Below are 19,531 nucleotides of genomic sequence, written 5' to 3'. Positions count from 1 at the left end.
CTCACCAAGGCTCCTTCAGCAGCACCTTCCAAATCCACAACCATCAGGAGGGACAAAACCAGCAGGTACTTGGGAACACCACCACCTGGAATTTATCATCCAAGTTACAAACCGTCCTGACTTGGAAATATATCACCGATCCTTCACTGCCTCTGGGTCAAAATCCTGTAGCTCACTGACAAACAGCACAGAACGTACCAACAGCACAAGGACTACAGCATTTTGGGAAGATGGCTCACCACCATCTCCTTGAGGACAATTAGGGGCATCCTGTAAAAATGAATCTTAAAAAAGTGTAGACCATTCAGCCCTTCAAGCTTGATCTGCAATGTAATTAGACCATGGCTGTTTTGCATTTCAACTTCATCTACTGCTTTACTTCTGTAACCCTTAGTTATAAAATTTTCAATTGATTTTCTAGGTGGGGGGAGAAGTTCCAGATCGTTAGGACTGCGTGTGAAGAAGTTGCTTCCTGACATCACCCCTGGAAGGCTTGGGTTTAATTTTAAAGTTGAGAAACTTGCTGTCTCATCACCTGAAGTAATATTTTCTCTCTACCTACCTTATTAATTTCCCTAATCATTCTTTTTCTTTAGGTGCTTCTGGGATTTGGGTGTCACTGACAAGGCCAGCATTTGTTGCACATCCCTCATTGTTCTTGAGCAGAGTCTTGCTCATCCAACACAGGTTGTTTGGGGTCAACCACATTGCTGTGGGTCTGGAATCATATGTAGGAATCATATGAGGCCGCAGCTGGAGTACTGTGTGCAGTTTTGGGCGCCGCACCTGCGCAAGGATATTTTGGCCCTGGAGGGAGTGCAGAGGAGGTTTACTAGGCTGATACCGGAGTTGAGGGGATTGAGCTATGAGGAGAGGCTGAATAAACTAGGCTTGTACTCGTTAGAGTTTAGAAGAATGAGGGGAGATCTCATTGAGACGTATAAGATGATGAATGGGATGGATAGGATAGAGGTGGAGAGACTCTTGCCGCTCAAAAAAGACAGTAGGACTAGGGGGCACAGCCTCAAGATAAAGGGGAGGCGGTTTAGAACGGAGTTGAGGAGGAACTTCTTCACTCAAAGGGTGGTGAATCTCTGGAATTCTCTGCCCGTTGAAGTGGTGGAGGCTGCCTCGCTAAATATTTTTAAGAAGCGGGTTGATGGGTTCTTGATAAGAGAGGGGATTAAGGGTTATGGGGAGAGGGCGGGAAAGTGGAACTGAGCCACAACAGATCAGCCATGATCTTATTGAATGGCGGGGCAGGCTCGAAGGGCTAGATGGCCTACCCCTGCTCCTATTTCTTATGTTCTTATGTCAGATCAGGAAATGACTGCAGGTTTCCTTCCCTAAAAGACATTAGTGAAACCCAGCTGGGTTTCTGCAACAATTTCATCTTCAACATTTCAACAGTGCCAGCTTACCGGCGCTTTCTGTATAGTTTCTCACTCTACAACAGGGAAGGTTAATCTAGAAGAACGCAAACAGGTGCTTTCTCTTCTTAATAATGACATCAGCTTTCTCTAGATAAAAAAGACACATAGGACTGAATAAAGTGCAAAGTCAATACTTTATTTTAAATTCTCCATATCTCAAAAATAAAATACAGGAACTATGATTAAAATAAACTTTAAAGGACTAAAACAAGACTTGACCAAAAACAAAATCTTTCAGGAATGCAATCCCCAACAGTCCTATGAGTTGAGTTAAATTCATACTAAACCCACACCCATTGTTAACAAATGCAGTGTAGTTTCAGGGATGCAGAGAATTTCTTGAGTTATTGCACTAAACATACACACTGTCAAAAGGAAACAGAAGTTTAACCCATCCTGCTCAACAGCAAGGATTACATAATTGGTCAACTGTGCAATGAGGGAAGGTAATGATATGGTTACCATAAAAGGAAGGGAGGGGATAAAGGGATTGGATTGGACGTCACAGTCATGTCCTTATTCCACGATCTGGGAGGAAAAAACGATTTCCGATCACTTTCAAACTACCCAGAGCTCCAACTCAGCAAAGGCCCCTTTGTGGCATCAACCTATCATTGTGAGATTGTGTGCTAAGTCATGCTATATCCATTTAAGCTTCTGACACAACAAGTCAAAAGAAAATCAGTCTTTGTAACAGAAAATACATCAATGAATTCAAAATCTACATGTTAAACCTTGGATTTTCCCAACATTGCAGCTTTAATTTCCTAAATTGAGGTAAAACATATATGCTTAGCAATTCACAAAAAAAGCACAACAGCCGTCAAATAATAGGATGCCAACGTACAAATGTTTATCGCATTCTATTTCTCTTCTTTTTACATGAGTTGATACCTGAGAGGAATGTAATTCTGGAACTTCAGTGCCTCAGTTCAATAAACCACACGGCAATTCCAGCAAGAATGCAAAAGGAGAAGCGTTTTGGCCAGAACATTCCACAAACGCTTGACCAACCTGCCAATTGTAATCTTACTTTTCAGTGTGGATTCATTTTCAATGTCACCTTGCTTCACCTGCAGTTATCGGACAACACAGTTTCACACTTCAAAACATGATGAGGGTGGGGGAAAATAAACCAAATCTCAAATATAAGGAAAGAGAGATCCCATACTAAGTTCGACGAAAGATACAGAGAAGGCTCAAAACATCACGCTAATCAGGCAATTTAAAACTATTCTAGTTACATCTTAAAAACATGCAAACATCTTAAAAACCCAATACCTGGATTGCAGTGATTAAGTTACACATAACACAGATGGAACTGTGCAAAAAAGCACAAGGCATTTTGGGTTGGATGGGAGCTTAAGCTACAGAATAAGACTGAAGCCCATGCAGACATTCATCAATGTTGCATCAAGTTAATCAGTTTAAGGGAAGTCAAGGTTGTGACTATGGAATGAAATTAGATGCAAACTAATATGGTTAGCTTGCGATGATCCATGCTGGATATGCCTTAAAGCTAGAGAACTTATCTTAAATCTCAAGTGTTTCCTACAATGAATTAGAGGCGATGTTACATAGGCAAATATGGTGGTCATTTTGTGCAGAGCAAAATGCAGCAAACAAATGTGACAAGACTGTTGGGTGGTACTTTGCTAGACATATGGCAGCATTTAAAAAAATAAATTTTTGATAAATTACTGCTCTTAAAGCTGTAATATTGGCTTGAAGGGCCAAATGGCCTCCTCCTGCTCCTACCTTCTATGTATCTATTGGGCAGATTATTTTTGAAAGGTCTGATTCTAACCTCACAAGAGGAAAAACAGAAAGTGAAAATATAAAGCAACTTAACAATGGCTATAACCTTGCTCTCACTGTACGATATTCTTTTATCCCATTCACAGGTGTTTTTGATTTATGAAAAGGTTTCTAAAAATGTTCGATTGTAATGTTGCTAAATAAACCTTGAACGGTTTGAATAAACCTTCCTCATTCAACAGCACTTCACAGAGGAGGCCATTCAGCCCATTGTGCCTGTGCCATCTCTTTGGCAGACTTATCCAATTAATTCCACTGCTTGCTCCTGCCTCCTATCCAAACCTGCAGGATAGACTGAGAGAAAGTCTAATAAAACGCTGGGACCTTTGGGCCAAATTGACCTGCTTTTATATTTAGGCACTGACAGGTTTCACTGTGCACCTCGGCATCCTCTTTTAACTTTAGCAATCAAGGATTCCCTTTTCATATTTACACAATATTCTGGACTTCTTGTCTTTCTTAAGGGCAGATGGTTGTTAGAGATGTTCAATATTGTGAAGGATTTAGGTGGCCTAACTAAAGGAAAACTGTTTCTAATAACTGAAGGGTTGACTACCAGAGGGCAGAGATTTAAAGTGATTGGTGAACAGATTCAAATAGTAGCTTTCAAAAATATACTGGATAGATGCCTAAATTGAGAAATAAATTACAGGGTTATGGGTGAAGAGCAGGAATGTGGGACTAACTGGGCTGCTCTTTGAAAGGACTAAGATGGATTCATTCGGCTGAATGGTCTGTTTTTCTGCTGTACTATTTTATAATGTAAGTTACAAGTAATATTCGCCACATCGCAGCTCTTTTAATAGAATCCCTACGCTGCAGGAGGCTATATGGCCCATTTAGTCTGCACCGACCACAATCCCACCTAGACCCTATCTCCATAACCTGACTAGTCCCCCTGACACTAAGGGGCAATTTAGCATGGCCAATCCATCTAACCTGCACATCTTTGGACTGTGGGAGGAAACCGGAGCACCTGGTGGAAACCCATGCAAGCACAGGGAGAATGTGCAAAATCCATACAGACAGTGACCCAAGCCATCAAACCCGGGTCCCTGGCGCTGTGAGGCAGCAGTGCTAACCACTGTGCCACCCCTTTTATTCTTTACCTGTCCCTCTACTGTCCGTCTCAGTAGATGTTTAACTGCTGTTCATCTCTAATATCTTTGAGTCCTGGTGAATGGTGATCAACCTGAAATGTTAACTCTTGTTTCTAAATTCCCACTTTTCCATCATTGTAGTACAGTGTTCTGTGCTGTTGTTAATAATAGAGAATACAAGTCATCATTGTCTCAACAAAACTCTTATCTGACAAACACTGCTAATTCTGTTTTGTAGTACTGGGGATGATGACAAATTAATTATCCAATTCTAGCTTTATGAATTAGAAAATAAAGCCCAGAAATCAATCCAGGCCTTCTGTATCTTTTAAAATAATCTCTGGTGCCATTTTCTATTGACTCACCACAAACGCTGCGGCTTAGAGTTGCTGCAGCTGCGAGGGTTAGAGGTGTGAAGAAAGACACTTATTGTTTCACACAAGTCAAATGTAAGAGCAGCATTCTGATCAGGAAATGAGACATTCACCATTACAAAATTGGAGAGACGTCACGGATTCATGTTTTCACTTGCGGAAGTGAGCAGGAAGCATCGTGTGGCGAGCTGGTGTTGGGACAGTTTGATTTTACTTTAAAAAAAATTGTCCATTTTGAGGAGGCACACTCAGGGGTTTGGAAAACAGTTGGTAAAAGGTCTATATAAGCGGGCACAGAAAGAAATGACCACAGAGATGGAATGGGAATTGATAATTTCCTCAAGGGCAACAAGACACTGAGGAAAACATTAATGGTTTGTTTCTGCTCTGGTGTTTTTACTGTGTTTGTCTGATTTGAGGGGTGGGAGAACAAGGGGTGGGAGGGCTGCAGGAAGTCTTCGGCCATTTTAGCAGCTCACAGAGCCTGTCCAATTTCAACTTGATTGGTTAACAAACATACTCACACCACTTTGGTTCTCAATGGAAGCAAATTATCTCTTTCCTTGGGGTAAAGAGGAAGATAACCAGTCCCTATGTGGAATTGCCAAATGCTCTTTAGCAGGTGCCAGTGCACAATTCCATAGGAATAACGGTGGGAAGGATGGGCAGGGCAAACCTCCATTTCCCTGATGATGCAAAGGAAGGACAGGTGAGTTACAAAGCTCTAATTAGGAACAATCCACTGCCCAACATGGCAAGGTTAACTGTGTCTTGTAGAATCATTGCAAACTTCGGTGGGGTAGGATAAAAGGGTTTCTGCTGGAACTTAAGATTATCAAGATAGTCCTTTCAGTTACACACATGAAAATGGCAGACCAGCTGGCTGTATGTGATTTTTCCCTTATAAATTGAATGCCCTTTCTGTGGTCAACTTGCAGGATTAGCAGTGCAAGGTCACCTCTTGAACCTGCACTTTCTTGTCAATTTGGCAACATTGGTGGAGTTGATGCAAATCAAAAGAATATGTACAGTGAATATACCACAGTGTTAATCAATGAATTGGAGTAGGAGGTAGGATTTCAGAGTCTGAGCTCCTGACTCACACTCCAGAAAACAGAGTCATCCAAATATAGTGGGATTATTTGTCCAGCAAAATGCAGTGAGTGGAGGACAGTTACATAACACAAATTATTTGCATACAATCAACCTCAGCCATTTACAGCAGTGATTAAAGGGGATGAAGGCAGCTCAACTACCTTCCCAGGGGCATCTAGGGATGGGCAATAAATACTGACTTAGCGAGCCAATGTCCACATCCTGTAATGGCTTTGTGAAAATTCCTCAACAATCTCCATTCTTGCTGGTCACCACATGCAGTCAAGTTCATGCCATACACTGCTGGATGTCCAGCATAAATTAGAATAATGAGAGGTGAATCATGGCTAGCCACTGCCATCTGGTTACCAAGATTTAAATTAGTCTTCCTCACAGCATAGATAGATAGATAGACCAGACATTTCCCATCAGACTGACGGCAGAAGGTGAACACTGGCTACTTCAGGCACTAGCAATCATTACTCTCATTAAAATTCATTCAAGACATAGCCGAGGAACAGCACACCCCCACCTTTTTTGCCTCAAACTAGTAAAACTATCCAGGATTTTCCAAGGTTCTTCAAAGAGCACAAGAAAGAAAATACCTCTGCGTTTGGTGGGTGAACAGTGATTCAAATGAACAAACATGAGAAAGCACGGGAAGAGATAACAGAGTAAAATGTGCAGCTGATTGCCTTTGGAAAGAAGAAAAATGTGCAATTCTTTCTCCCGCTCCTCCAAATTAAAATCTTAGAAGTCAAGCAGATATGATTCAGGAAGGAAATAAACACGTGAGGCCCCATCCTGTCCCATTGCCAGAGTTGCTGATGGTAGGATATTATTATGCTTCTTTTTGTGCAGCAGTGTCAAAGGTCCGACAGCCGATAAACTTGAGGTGTTCCCGAGGATGAACGAGCTCTCCAATTCAGGCTGCCGAGATCAGGTTAATTTAGTCTCCTGGACGTCTCCTACAGACAGTAGCTGTTCAGTCTGATTCAGCACCCAGGTAATATTTGGTCTCTCTTGGGGATTAGTAACCATTGTAGAGGTTAGCAGATGTTGCAGGGCCTGTGTGTACCTATAATATAAAAGGAGCAGTGGAGCATTCAGTTCACAATGGCAATGACACACAAACACATCCGTGGGCCATAACTTCCTGGTTCCCCAGCTTCACATTTGGGGGTTACCAGTAATTCTGTGGTGTAAATAACTATGACGGCATGGTGGCACAGTGGCTAGCATTGTTGCCTCATAGCTCCAGGGACCCAAGTTCAATTCCTGGCTTGGGTCACTGTCTGTGCGGAGTTCTCCCTGTGTGTTTCATCCGGGTGCTCTGGTTTCCTCCCACAGTCTGAAAGGTGTGCTGGTTAGGTGCACTGACCTGAACAGGTGCTAGAGTGCGGCGACTAGGGGAATTTCACAGTAACTTCATTGCAGTGCTAATGTCAGCCTTACTTGTGACTAATAAATAAAACTTTAACTTGTCTGTGTGGAGTCTGCATGTTCTCCCCCGTGTCTGCATGGGTTTCTTCCTGATGCTCCGGTTTCCTCCCACAGTCCGGAAGACATGCAGGTTGGGTGAGCCCATGTTAAATTCTCCCTCAGTGTACCTGAATAGGTGCTGGAGTGTGGCAACTAGGGGATTTTCACAGTAACTTCATTGCAGTATTAATGTAAGCCTACTTGCGACAAATAAATGAACTTAAAGTACTTACACGTGGGTAACTATTCTCAACTGCAATTGGCTCACTTGCCTTTGGAAACCTGGGAGAGGTTTGCTAGAGTTTTGTTGAAATTTTTTTCTCCACCGTTTCAGTCTCCCCTCCAGGAGTTAGTAATACAGCTGAGTGGGGAGGGTGAGTCTGCTCAGTTTATAGAAAGAAGTTGCATTTATGTTATGCCCTTTGTGGCTTCTTGATGTTCCAAAGGAAGTATGCAAGGCAAGTTGTTTTTTTGTTTTACAGAGGGTGGCAAATGTCTAGAACACGCTGCCTGGGGAGCAGGTATGAATGATGTGGGTATGCCGGCGTTGGACTGGTGTAAACACAGTAAGAAGTCTGACAACATCGGTTGGACTAAAACTTGGTGTTGTCAGACTTTTTACTGAGCAGGTATGAAAGCAGCATTTAAGGGGCATCTAGACAAATACATGAATAGGATGCAAATGGAAAGATATGGATTCCGTAAGTGCACATTATTTTGGTTTAGTTAGGGCATCATGACTGGCACAGGCTTGGAGGGCCGAAGGGCGTGTTCCTGTGCTGTACTGTTCTTTACAGCCAATTAAGTACCACTTACCATTGTAATGGAGGAAACATAGCCGCCAATTTGTGGACAACAAGCCCCCATAAACATCAATAAGATCATCTCCTCTTTAAAGTTATGTTGTTGCTTCAAAATAGTGAGCATGGAACCTTTACTTGAGGGGACAGATGGTGGCTTAGTTTAATACCTCTCCACTGACAAGGTGAGAGCACTACCCACCGAGTTACAGATAGGATATCTTAACTGTGCAAGGTCAATTCCCACCTTTCTTTTTGGCTGTTTGCTTGCGCTTTACTCTGGTGTTAACGCTCACCCTTGACACAACTCACATTTGGAAGCAGAAAATCTGTCAGTTATTCACTATCCATGTTATCAGTGCACAGATATTCCACGAGTTTATGGACATCATGCACTTGTTCCATAACAATTTTGCTGAAATCCAAGTGATCATACCGAAATGGCAGCTGCATAATGCAGTCAGGGTTTGATAATCTGCACTGGCACGTTAAGTTAGTATTACACAGTGATAGACTGTAGGTGGGTGCATGTGTCGGTCCAATCTTCAGCAGAAGATGCCCAAAACAACTATTGTACTAAGAATCTATGGTGCCCTTTACACAAGCTTCAGCAGACATGTGGAAGAAAACTGATGAGGGGGGAATTCAAAGCAGTTAAGCATTCAGCTTGCAAATCTTTACGAGTGGAACCATTTCTGTCACCATTCTCCCTACAAAAGCAAACACTCACAACAAAACGATTTCCAAATGGTCCTTACCTGCAGTTTTCTGGAATGGTTATTGCATTCTGGACAGCCAAGGCAACACAGTCACCCCTGTGAAAAATGCCATCGTACGGCCCTTCCAAGAACATCATAGCATACAGCACGCAGCCTAGAGACTGAAAATAAATCAGTCACTGCAACACAGTGTAAGAGACCAGGAACTGAAACCAACATATAAACATTACAGCAATCGCACAACTCAATGATTGAAAGCAAATCAGTCAGTAGCAATAAGTAACTCAGGACTGAATCCAGCCTAAAAGGGATCATAGAATAGGAAAGCACAAGAGGCCGTTCAGCCCATCAAGTCTGCAGCAACTCTTTCGAAGAGTAATCCAGTTAGTCTCACTCCCCCCATTCCTTCCTCATATCCTTGCAATACTTTTCTCCTTCAAGCATTTTTCCAATTCCTTTTGGAAGGATAACAATTGAATCTGTTCTCACCACCCCATTAGACAGTGTATTCAAAAACCTAACCACTCACTGCATTAAAAGCTTTCTCTTCATGTTATCGCTGGTTCCTTTGCCAATGATGTGGAGGTGCTGGCGTTGGATTGGGGTAAACACAGTAAGAGGTCTCATAACACCATGTTAAACCTGTTGGTGTTGACAGACTTCTTACTGTCCTTTACCAATCACCTTAATTCTGTGCCCTCTGGTTATCAACCCTTCAGCCAGTGGAAATAGTTTCTCTTTATTTAGTCTATCTAAACCTTTCCTAATTTTGAACACCTCTATAAAGTTTAGTCTTAGTCTCTCTGCTCTAAGGAGCACAACCACAACTTTTCCAGTCTTTTCCACTTAACTGTATTCCCTCATACCTGGAACAGTTCTACATGCATTGAAAATATGGACCGGCAACCTCTCATTTCCACATTGTGGTTTTAGAGAACTGTGGAATATGGGTCATGCATTCGTGGAGGTATAACGTGCCATGGAAATGGAATGGAGATAATGGCATGAGATCAGCCACATACTTCATATTAACTACTTTTACCCTTCTCGCCACACAGCATCTTCCACTTGCAGCGTGGAGAGAACGGTAAAAGCAGCCCAGTGCCTTCCTGATACCCTACGCAAACAAATATTAACTTAGCTTGTTACCAACTCTGACCACCTGAACGTCAGTGGGAGTTGCATAGAATGAACATTTGGAACTGCATGCTCTGTCACCCTGAATTCTACTCGTTTCTGCTCAGATGTCTCCAGTCCTTACATCATTGTGCATTAACATTACTGTGCCAGCCAATGGGTTTTCGGTCAGGGAAGAACCTTACTCGCAGCAAAGAATCAACTTTACAAAAGAATCTATGCTGACAGACACTCGATGAACTAGAGCAAACGAGCAGATAATAGTTTATTATCATCGTGTGTGCTCTGTCCAAAAGCAGAACCTTGTCACATAGTAGTCTCTCCATATTTATCGATCCTGTATTACATAATTCAAATTAGGTGCACAAATTCAATCCATCACTTACAGCTATGCGGTCTCCAGCCATAGTTGCAGGAGGAGCACATTTACAGCTGATCTGGAACCAAACTCCACATATGTACCTCTGCCCCCTTTGTACCTTTTAGTTAACAGAATCTACCATCATAGAATTGAAAAGTAGGGGAGTTATGTTAAATTTATAATCGGAACCCTTGGTTAGACAACACTTTCAGTATAGTGTGCATATTGCCATATTATAACCAAGGATATAAAGGCACTGGAGGGTGGAAAGAAGATTTAGGGTGATACCAGAAATGTGTGGGTATATGTGTGAGTATACATCAGGAAAGAATATCTTCACACTTTTCCCTTTGGGGAAATGGTGGAGAAGGATTCCTAAGTCGACTAACAGCCCATCGAACTGCGTTATGAACGCTCCTTCCAGAGCCAACAAGTCCTGGTGTTAGACTTGAAACCAGAGTTAGGTTTGCTACCAGCAGACCTCCTTGGAAAGAATTGACAGATTGGACCTCTCTTCTCTTGAAAATAGGGGGCTGAAAGGTGACCGAATAGAGGCTTTTAAAATTATGAAACATTTCTATAAAGTGGATAGAGAAGTGAGGCCATCAACACAAGATCATCACCATGAAATACAACAGGAAGTTCAGAAGAAACTTCTTTACCCAGAGTGTGAGAATGTAGAACTTGCAAATGTAGGGTGTGGTTGAAGTGAATAGTTAAGATGTACCAAAGGGGAAACTAGGCAAGTATATGAAGGAGAAGGGAAGAGAATAGAGGGTTACAACAATCGATTTAGATAAGGAAAGGTGATGTAGTGGTAATATCACTGGATTGGTAATCTAATAATGCTTTGGGTACCTGGGTTCGACCTACCATGGCAGATAGTGGAATTTAAATTCAATAAAAATCTGGAATTAACAGTCTAAACATGAAGCCATTGTTACCCATCTGGTTCACTAATGCCCCTTAGGAAAGGACATCTGCCATCCTTACCCGATCTGGCCTACATGTAACTCCAGATCCACAGCAATGTGGTTGACCCTTAAATGTCCTCTGAGCAAGGGCAATTAAGGATGGGTAATAAATGCAGGCCTAGCCAGAGATGCTTACATCCCATGAATTAAAAAAAAATATGGGAGGAGATTTGAGTCTTAACACCAACATGGACTTGTTGGGCCTAATGACCTGTTTATGTGCCATATATCCTATGGATGCCCATGTAATCTCAGATTTAAATTTTACAATTGATCTAGCATCAATTGCCATTTGAGAGAGTTCCAAACTTCCATCACCATTTGTATATAGAAGTGCTTCCTAATTCCACTCCTGAAAGATAATGGTTGATGAAGAAATTACCCAATCCTCCCATTCTCAGTGGGGCTTGTAAAATGGCTATTTGCAAACATCTTATATAGGACAGATTTTCACATCACTAACTGATAACCAGTTTTCAATTGGTTATCAATTAGCAAAGAACCAGCACAACTGACCAAATGGGCCTTGTTTTGTGCTGTAAGCCTTACAGTTTAGATCCATTCAGAACGGAATACTGCGCTGATTGTGTTCTGGTATGATTAGATTAGATCAGAGTTGCGGAGGAACTTCTTCACTCAAAGGGTAGTGAATCTCTGGAATTCTCTGCCCATTGAAGTGGTGGAGGCTACCTCACTAGATATGTTTAAGTCACGGGTAGATAGGTTTTTGATGGACAGGGGAATTAAGGGTTATGGGAAGAAAGCGGGAAAGTGGAACTGATCCACTTCAGATCAGCCATGGTCTTACTGAATGGCGGGGCAGGCTCGAAGGGCTAGATGGTCTACTCCTGCCTCCTACTTCTTATGTTTTTATGGTATACCTATTTCCAATGGAGTACTTGAACACAAGCACGTACCCAAATGTCCGTACGCTCGTCTATGATGCAATGACTCGAAACGCTGAAGAGTTCAGGAGCTCGGTAAGATATGGTGCATCGCTGAGCTGCCCAGTCCTGGAAAGTAACACAGCAGTGACTTGCATGGAATATACAACACAGAAATAGACTATTCAGCCATACAGCACCATGCCAGTGCTTTGTGCTCCACACCGATCTCCCCTCCCATCTTTCGTCATCACGTTCCATCAGCCTATCCTTCTCCTCCTTTTTCCTAAGTGTTTATCTAGTTTCCCTTTTATTCCTCTATGCTACAACCACTCCTTTACTGAGCTCATTCATTAATAGTGCCTCAGTATGCACTATAAGCTCTAGAACAGCCTGCTCTCCAGTTGGCTATAGTACGTGCTGCTCCAAGAAATTGCCCAAAATACACAACTTCCAGGATACTTTATACCAATCTGATTCATCCGATCTAAATGTGGATTCAAATCACATCTGATTATTACAGTGCTTTGTTTACAAGCTCCATTAATTCTTCCTGTATGTCCCATCCTACAGTGTCGTTACTACTGCTGGCTATTTCTATGCCTACCCAAACTGATTCTACACCTTGATCTTCAGAACTAGGGTCATCTCTCACTCTTGTACAAATACCATCCTTAATTAACAGAGCAACCATTTCTTAACTTCCTGTCCTTCCAAAATGTCAAGTAACCTTCAGTATGCAGGTCCCAGCATTAGTCGCCTTGCCTCTGGGTAATCAGGTCATACATTTTATTTCTATTTGAACTGATGTGTTTTGTATGTTCAGGCATTCTCATACAGAGCCTTTAACTCTATTTTTACTAATTTTGTAAACTCTGGCCTTAGCTGCTGGCAGTTGCTACACTCTGCCCTTTCCTGCCACACTGATTATCATTTCCCTTATTGCTATCTTGTTCTTGCCTTGCCCATTCTAATTTAACACATCTTCCCTCTTGTAATCCCTTGTACCGTTCCTCCAATTTCTCACTTTCCCCCACTCTCTACTCTGAATTATCGCTTTGTTTCCTCTTTAGGGCCTTATTAATCTGCATTGCTATTTTTAGTGATTTGTCTATGTAATCCCAGTGCTGTCTGCTACATCATATACTACTTTCCCAAGTAGTATATGACCTCCTTACTCTTCCTACCTCATTGCACCATCTCACACTTATTTATACTGAAAATAATTATCTAGTTACACACCGAGTCATGATCTGTGCAGACTCTGCATGTTCTTCCTATGTTTGTGTGTGTTTCCTCCAGGTGCTCCAGTTTCCACCCACTGTCTGAAAGATGTGCACTGGCCATACTAAATTCTCCTTCAGTGGACCTGAACAGGTGCCAGAGTGTGGCGACCAGGAGATTTTCACAGTAACTTCATTGCAGTGTTAATGTAATTCTACTTGTAACACTAATAAATAAACGTTGAACCAGTTCTGCAAGTTTACCGTTTACTTGTGTTCTGTTGCAGTCGTCTAATTTGAGAAGGTGGCTGTGTTAGCACAATGCCTAGTGCGAGTGTGATTCTTTAAATTCCTCAAAAAGTTAATTGATCTCCTTCTGCTCTGAGTAGCAAAACTGAGACCCTGAGGTGGTTCAAATTCTTGCAATCATTTATCCATCGTCAGCAACTAAAATTATGTCACCTGCGAGGATGCGAAGAGACTGCAATGTCTTGTGCACAAATGCTTCCACAGTCAGTCTAGGCTTTGGTCATACAAAGATTCTAACAATGGAAAAGGGAGATCGGCAATGTCTCATGCGACTATTTAGTGGGGATGAGATTCCGCTCACATTTAATAAACTAGAATGCTAATGCTACACAACACACTTTAGAAATCTCACTGAATTTTGCTTTGAACTGCTTGACTTCAAAATTTAATCATTTTGGCTCCAAGTAACAAAGAAAATTACAGCACAGGAACAGGCCCCTTTAGCCCTCCCAGCCTGCACCGATCATGCTGCCCGTCTGAACCATCTGTCCCCCACCCTTCCGGGGATCATATCTCTCTGTTGCCATCCTATTCACGTATTTGTCCAGATGCCTCTTAAAAGTCACTATCATATCTGCTTTCACTACCTCCCCCAGCAGCAAGTACCGGACACCCACCACCTCTGTGTAAAAAAACTTGCCTCAAACATCTCCTTTAAACTTTGCCCCTCACACTTACGCCCCCGAGTAACTGACTCTTCCACCCTGGGAAAAAGCTTCTACCCACTCCGTCCATGCCCTTCACAATCTTACAAACTTCTATCAGGTCACCCCTCAACCCCCATCACTCCAGCTTAGAGAAATGGCACAATTTTCAGTGAGATTGGGAAAGAGTGACAGCATGAGAGACAGAAAGAGCAGGGGAGTGGGACTAACCACAAGAACCATGGCAGTGGCATAATGGCCCAAATGGCCTGTAAAACTGGATTACACTATAATTAACATTGGGAGAGGCAGAAAAACAAATCAAATACATTTACAAAGAATTCCCTTCATCCTTCAAACTTTTACCTGGATTGTCATGGCTTCTCGGGATCCTTTCACTTCAATCCGTGCCTTGTTCATTGATCCCAGGTCCATCAGCACAGGTTGTTCATTGTCATCTAAAAGAACATTGGTGGGTTTCAAATCCCTGGAAGTAAATAAAGGGATGAAGGAATGTGTGTTTCTGTGATGCCTTTCGCAATCCCAGGATGCCTGCAAGCAATTTACAGCCATTTGAAGTGCTTTCACTGCTGTACTGGAGGAAACACGGTAGCTAATTTGCAGCAAGCTTCCACAAACAGAAATGTGATAATGACCAGATATTATTTTTTGTGATGTTGGTTGAAGGATAATTATTGATTGGGACACCGGGCATAACTCCCCCACTCACTTCAAAACAATGCCATGAGATATTTACGTCTACCGCAAAGACATGGATAGAGTCTTGGTTTAACATTTTGGATGAAGAATTTAGCATGGCCAATGCACCTAACCAGCAAGTCTTCCGGATTGTGGGAGGAACCGGAACACCCAGAGGAAACCCATGCAGGCACGGGGAGAATGTGCAGACTCTGCACAGACAGTGACCCAAGTTGGGAATAAAATCCAGGTCTCTGGTGCTGTGAGTCGGCAGTGCTAACCACTGTGCCTCTAAGTATAGAATGTATTGTTACTGCATTGGATGTTTCAGACTGGATTGTGGGCTCTGGAGTGGGACCAGAATCCATGATCTTGTGAAGCAAAAATGTGACTTGGCGTAAAATGACTGAGACATGAACACATATCGCCCAATGTATACAGGCCACAAACAAGAAGACAAGAGATTTACCTGTGAGCATAGCCCTTGTCATGGATGGCTTTGAGTCCTCCACAAAGTCCATGGAAAATTTTCAGTATCTTTTCCTCAGGCATGAAACTATTGGTATCCCTGAGCTTTTCCAGCTTTGCCCACAATGAACCATTCTGTGAAGAGAAAACCAGAAATCGAGTTTCACTCATCATAAACAACACTGATAATTAGGTGCTGAAACTTGGCTGAATGTCTGAAGTTTATTTTATTAGTCACAATTGAGGCTTACATAACACTGCAATGAAGTTACTGTGAAATTCCCCTTATGGGCACATTCCAGCACCTATTCAGGTCAATGCACCTAACCAGCACATCTTTCATACTGTGGGAAGAAACCAGAGCACCCGGAGGAAACCCACACAGACACAGGGAAAATGTGCAAACTCCACACAGATAGTGACCCAAGCTGGGAATTGAACCCGGGTCCCTGGAGCTGAGGGACAGCAGTGCTAACCACTGTGCCACTTAATGCAATGTTTCTTCAGCCACTGCTCAGTGGATTGTACACTTTCTTCCATGGCTGAAGATCAAGGGTGAAGTCCCACTCTAGAAAGCTGAGCACATTCTCATGGTTGACAGTCCCAATGCAGTTTTGAGGGAGTGCTGTAGCGTTGAATGGCATCGTCTTTCAGACAAGAAGTCAAACAGATGCCCTGTCTGGCCTTCCAAGTATAGGTAGAAGATTCCATGTCACCATTTTAAAGTAAAATTTATTCTTTAATCACAAGCATGGCTTACATTAACACTGCAATGAAGCAAATCCCCTTGTTGCCACACTCCGGCGCCTGTTTGGGTACACTGAGGGAGAACTTAGCATGGACAATGCACCTAACCAGCAAATCTTTTGGACTGTGGGAGGAAACCGGAGCACCTGGAGGAAACCCACACAGACATGGGGAGAACGTGCAAACTCCACACAGACAGTGACCCAAGCCGGGAATTGAACCCAGGTCCCTGGTGCTGTGAGACAGCAGTGCTGACCACCGTGCCACCCTTTGAGAAGAGTAGGGAAGCTGACAAATATTTACCATTCAATCAACATCATTAAAGATGATTATTGGGTGACCATCGCATTGCCATTTGTTGGAGTGTAATATTGGCTACATTTCAAAAAGTACTGAGCTGGCTGTAAAGCATACTGGAATGCCTGAGTTCATGACAAGTTCTATATAAATGCAAGTTATTTCTCTTGACAGAGGAAGCTATGCTTCAGATGAGACATTAAAGTAAGGCCTTGCCTGCATTTTTTGTTGGATAGAAAAGATCCAATGGCACTACCTAAGCCAGAAGAGTGAGTTCTCCATTTTAGCCTTATCCAACACTAATTAATTAAATTCCCATTCAACCTCTGCTAGTGCTTCTGGGATCTTATAAATGGTGGTCCCATTTGCCTGCTTGCAGTAGGTAAATCATTGATGTGAATCGCTTTGGGATGTGCTGGGGGCATGATGAGGCATTGTAGAAATCCCAGGTCCTTTAGGTATTTCATAGAAATTACAACACAAACAGATGCCTGTACATCAGGCTAACCAGTCTGTGCTGATATCTATAGTCTAAATGCGTCTTCTCTCATTCTAACTAATTTATCAGCCTTTCAGCATATCATTCCATTCCTTTTCCTCTCATGTACTTAGTTCCTTTAATGGCTGCGCCAATGAGCTGCCAAGTCCCTAAGCTATTGCTTCCCTAAACCCCTTTCTTTCATAAATTCATAAGATACAGGAGCAGAATTAGGCCATTCGGCCCATCGAGACCACTACGCCATTTGATCATGGCTGATAAACTCCTCGTCCCCATTTTCCTGTCTTCTCTCCATAACCCTTCAACCCATTACCAATCAAAAACCTGTCTAACACCTCCTTAAATTTACTCACCGTCCCAGCATCCACTGCACTTTGAGGTAGTGAATTCCACAGATTCACAACCCTTTGGGAGAAGTAGTTTCTCAACTCTTTTCAAATTTACTACCCATTATCCTAGGGCCATGACTTCTCATCCAAGTCTGGCCCACAAGAGGAAGCATCCACTCCACACCTACTTTATCCATATCTTTTATTATCTTGTATACCTCGATTTGATCTCCCCGCTTCTAAATTCCAGAGTACTGGTCTAAACTGTTCAATCTCTTCCTTTAAAAGACTCTTAAAAACCTATCTTTTGACCAAGCTTTTGTCTTCTCCTTAATTTCCTACTCTCTCTTTTGGCTGTGTTGAATTTTGTTTTATAATGCTCCCGTGAAATATCCCGTGATGTTCTATTACAATAATGGTACTATTTAATTCAAGTTGCTTTTCTGGCTTTGAAAACATCTAAATTATCTGCCTCTTTGTTTATTTCCCTTTTCAAGTGTTTATTTTTCAATCTCTTTCTATTTGTATTAATTTTCTTCAAATAAAAACCTCCATCTCTTAGTTAAAACTGATACATTTGCAAACAAGTTTCACAGCAGTGCTGTTTTGGGTCCTAGATGGCACTGTGTAAGGACAGCTGCACAGCACTCTCAAGTGTTTGAAGCCAGACTCTTCCAAAGTGGAATGGATGGAATGATTCAAGGGTAACTTTGGGTAACTGGAAATCTTAAAGCTAAAATAAAGGCTGGCAATAATATGCGTGGGTCTGTCATAGAACAGGGAAACAGGCCCTTCAGCCCAACTTGTCCATGTCACCCAGTTTGTAGCATTAGTGTCTGCCTAATTCTCAAGAAGATACTCAGTTGAAGCCAGCTGAGATATTAATGTGTCTTCTCTTGGATTCTAATTGCAAAATCATTACTAAAGGAAAGAATGTTTCTCAGTGTTCAAAATACAGTGAATAAATTTTCCCTCAAAACTTCAGCCAAAAGTAAAGACAAGTGGCTAAAACCTCAAGAAAGGTCACCTCCCTGCACATTAACTGACATTATAGCTCCTCTGTAGTCAAAATGGGGCAGAATAATTTCAGGAGAGTTTGGTTGGAGGAGCAGCAGCAGGTCTTAGTCTCCCATGCTCACTATTCCTGCTCCTGCCCTGCTCCTCTCCTCCTCTTCTTCCTCCTCCTCCCACCACCCCCCCCACCCCCCACCGCACACTTTTGCTGCTCTTTCAGACACAGGATCTCTGATTGGAGGGGCAGAAAGGAGGGAACTTGTGATTGAAGGAGCTGGAGCAGTAAGGATATGATAGGAGAATTGAAAAGAGAGTGAGAGAGAATCAATTCCCTTCAGAACAAAATGTCAGAACTTGGAAGTCAATGGATGGTTGTCACTTTTTTTCCTCCCTTTGGAACTATTTATTTAAATCATTTTAGAATTGTGTCTTTTTTTTAAATTATAAATAAATAATCCTCTCTCTGCTTTGCTCCCAGTCACAACAACCCTCCTACTTAAATATAGAATAGAAAAGGGAATTGGGATCTTGGTACCACCATCAGCTGATCTGGAAGACAGAGGGAGGCCAAAGTGGTAGAGGATCCAGTCCTCTGCCTGCGGAAGCAAGAGTTTGAGAGAGACAGACAGAAAAAGAGATTTTGTGTGTGTACGTGCATGTACTGTGCAGAAGAAGTTGGAAGATGAGTCAATCCAGAAGCGCCCAACCTTTCAGGCCAAGTTTGCTTTGTCAGCCACTGGAGGAGGATGGCAGGGTTTGGGGTGGATAGGGGTGTTCCATGAAGGAATCGGTTGCCTGCCCGTAGAGTGTCATTATTCTTTAATATCCTTGAAAGGGAAGTGTAGAATGCGTTTACAAATTCCCATTTCAAAATATCTGCTTGAATTTCAAGGAGCCCCTGAAATAACTAAAATGTAGTCCCAGAAAATCAAAATATAACCTTTGAGGAAATCTAAAGTGCTCTCTAAAGCTATTTTGATCCTTGCTCCACTTATATAACAGCTTGCAAGACCTCAGAACATCCCAAATGTTTTATAGCCAATGATCTTTGAAGGTGACAGAACATAAGAGAGTGATTAGCAAAGCATATAGGATATTGGGCTTCATAAGTAGAGGCAGAGTACA

General features: G+C 42.3%; 1 protein-coding gene across 1 annotated transcript in view; it reads right to left on the bottom strand.

Moving 5' to 3' along the window:
• Nucleotides 1-1,548: 1,548 nt before the first annotated feature.
• Nucleotides 1,549-19,531, bottom strand: part of stk16 (serine/threonine kinase 16) — a 30,769-nt gene continuing 12,786 nt past the window's right edge. The window contains exons 4-8 of the mRNA XM_080199549.1: nt 15,522-15,655; nt 14,720-14,840; nt 12,211-12,306; nt 8,861-8,982; nt 1,549-6,898 (exon numbers count right to left, since the gene is read on the bottom strand). Coding sequence (XP_080055675.1) covers nt 6,760-6,898; nt 8,861-8,982; nt 12,211-12,306; nt 14,720-14,840; nt 15,522-15,655 — 612 coding nt within the window. The 3' untranslated portion in view covers nt 1,549-6,759. The remainder of the gene's footprint in view (nt 6,899-8,860; nt 8,983-12,210; nt 12,307-14,719; nt 14,841-15,521; nt 15,656-19,531) is intronic.

This window comes from Carcharhinus amblyrhynchos, chromosome 11 (assembly GCF_965287045.1).
Source record: "Carcharhinus amblyrhynchos chromosome 11, sCarAmb.v2.hapA, whole genome shotgun sequence".
NCBI lineage: Eukaryota > Metazoa > Chordata > Chondrichthyes > Carcharhiniformes > Carcharhinidae > Carcharhinus > Carcharhinus amblyrhynchos.
The sequence above is the reverse complement of the archived record's forward strand: the minus strand, read 5'-3'. Positions and strand labels throughout refer to the sequence as shown.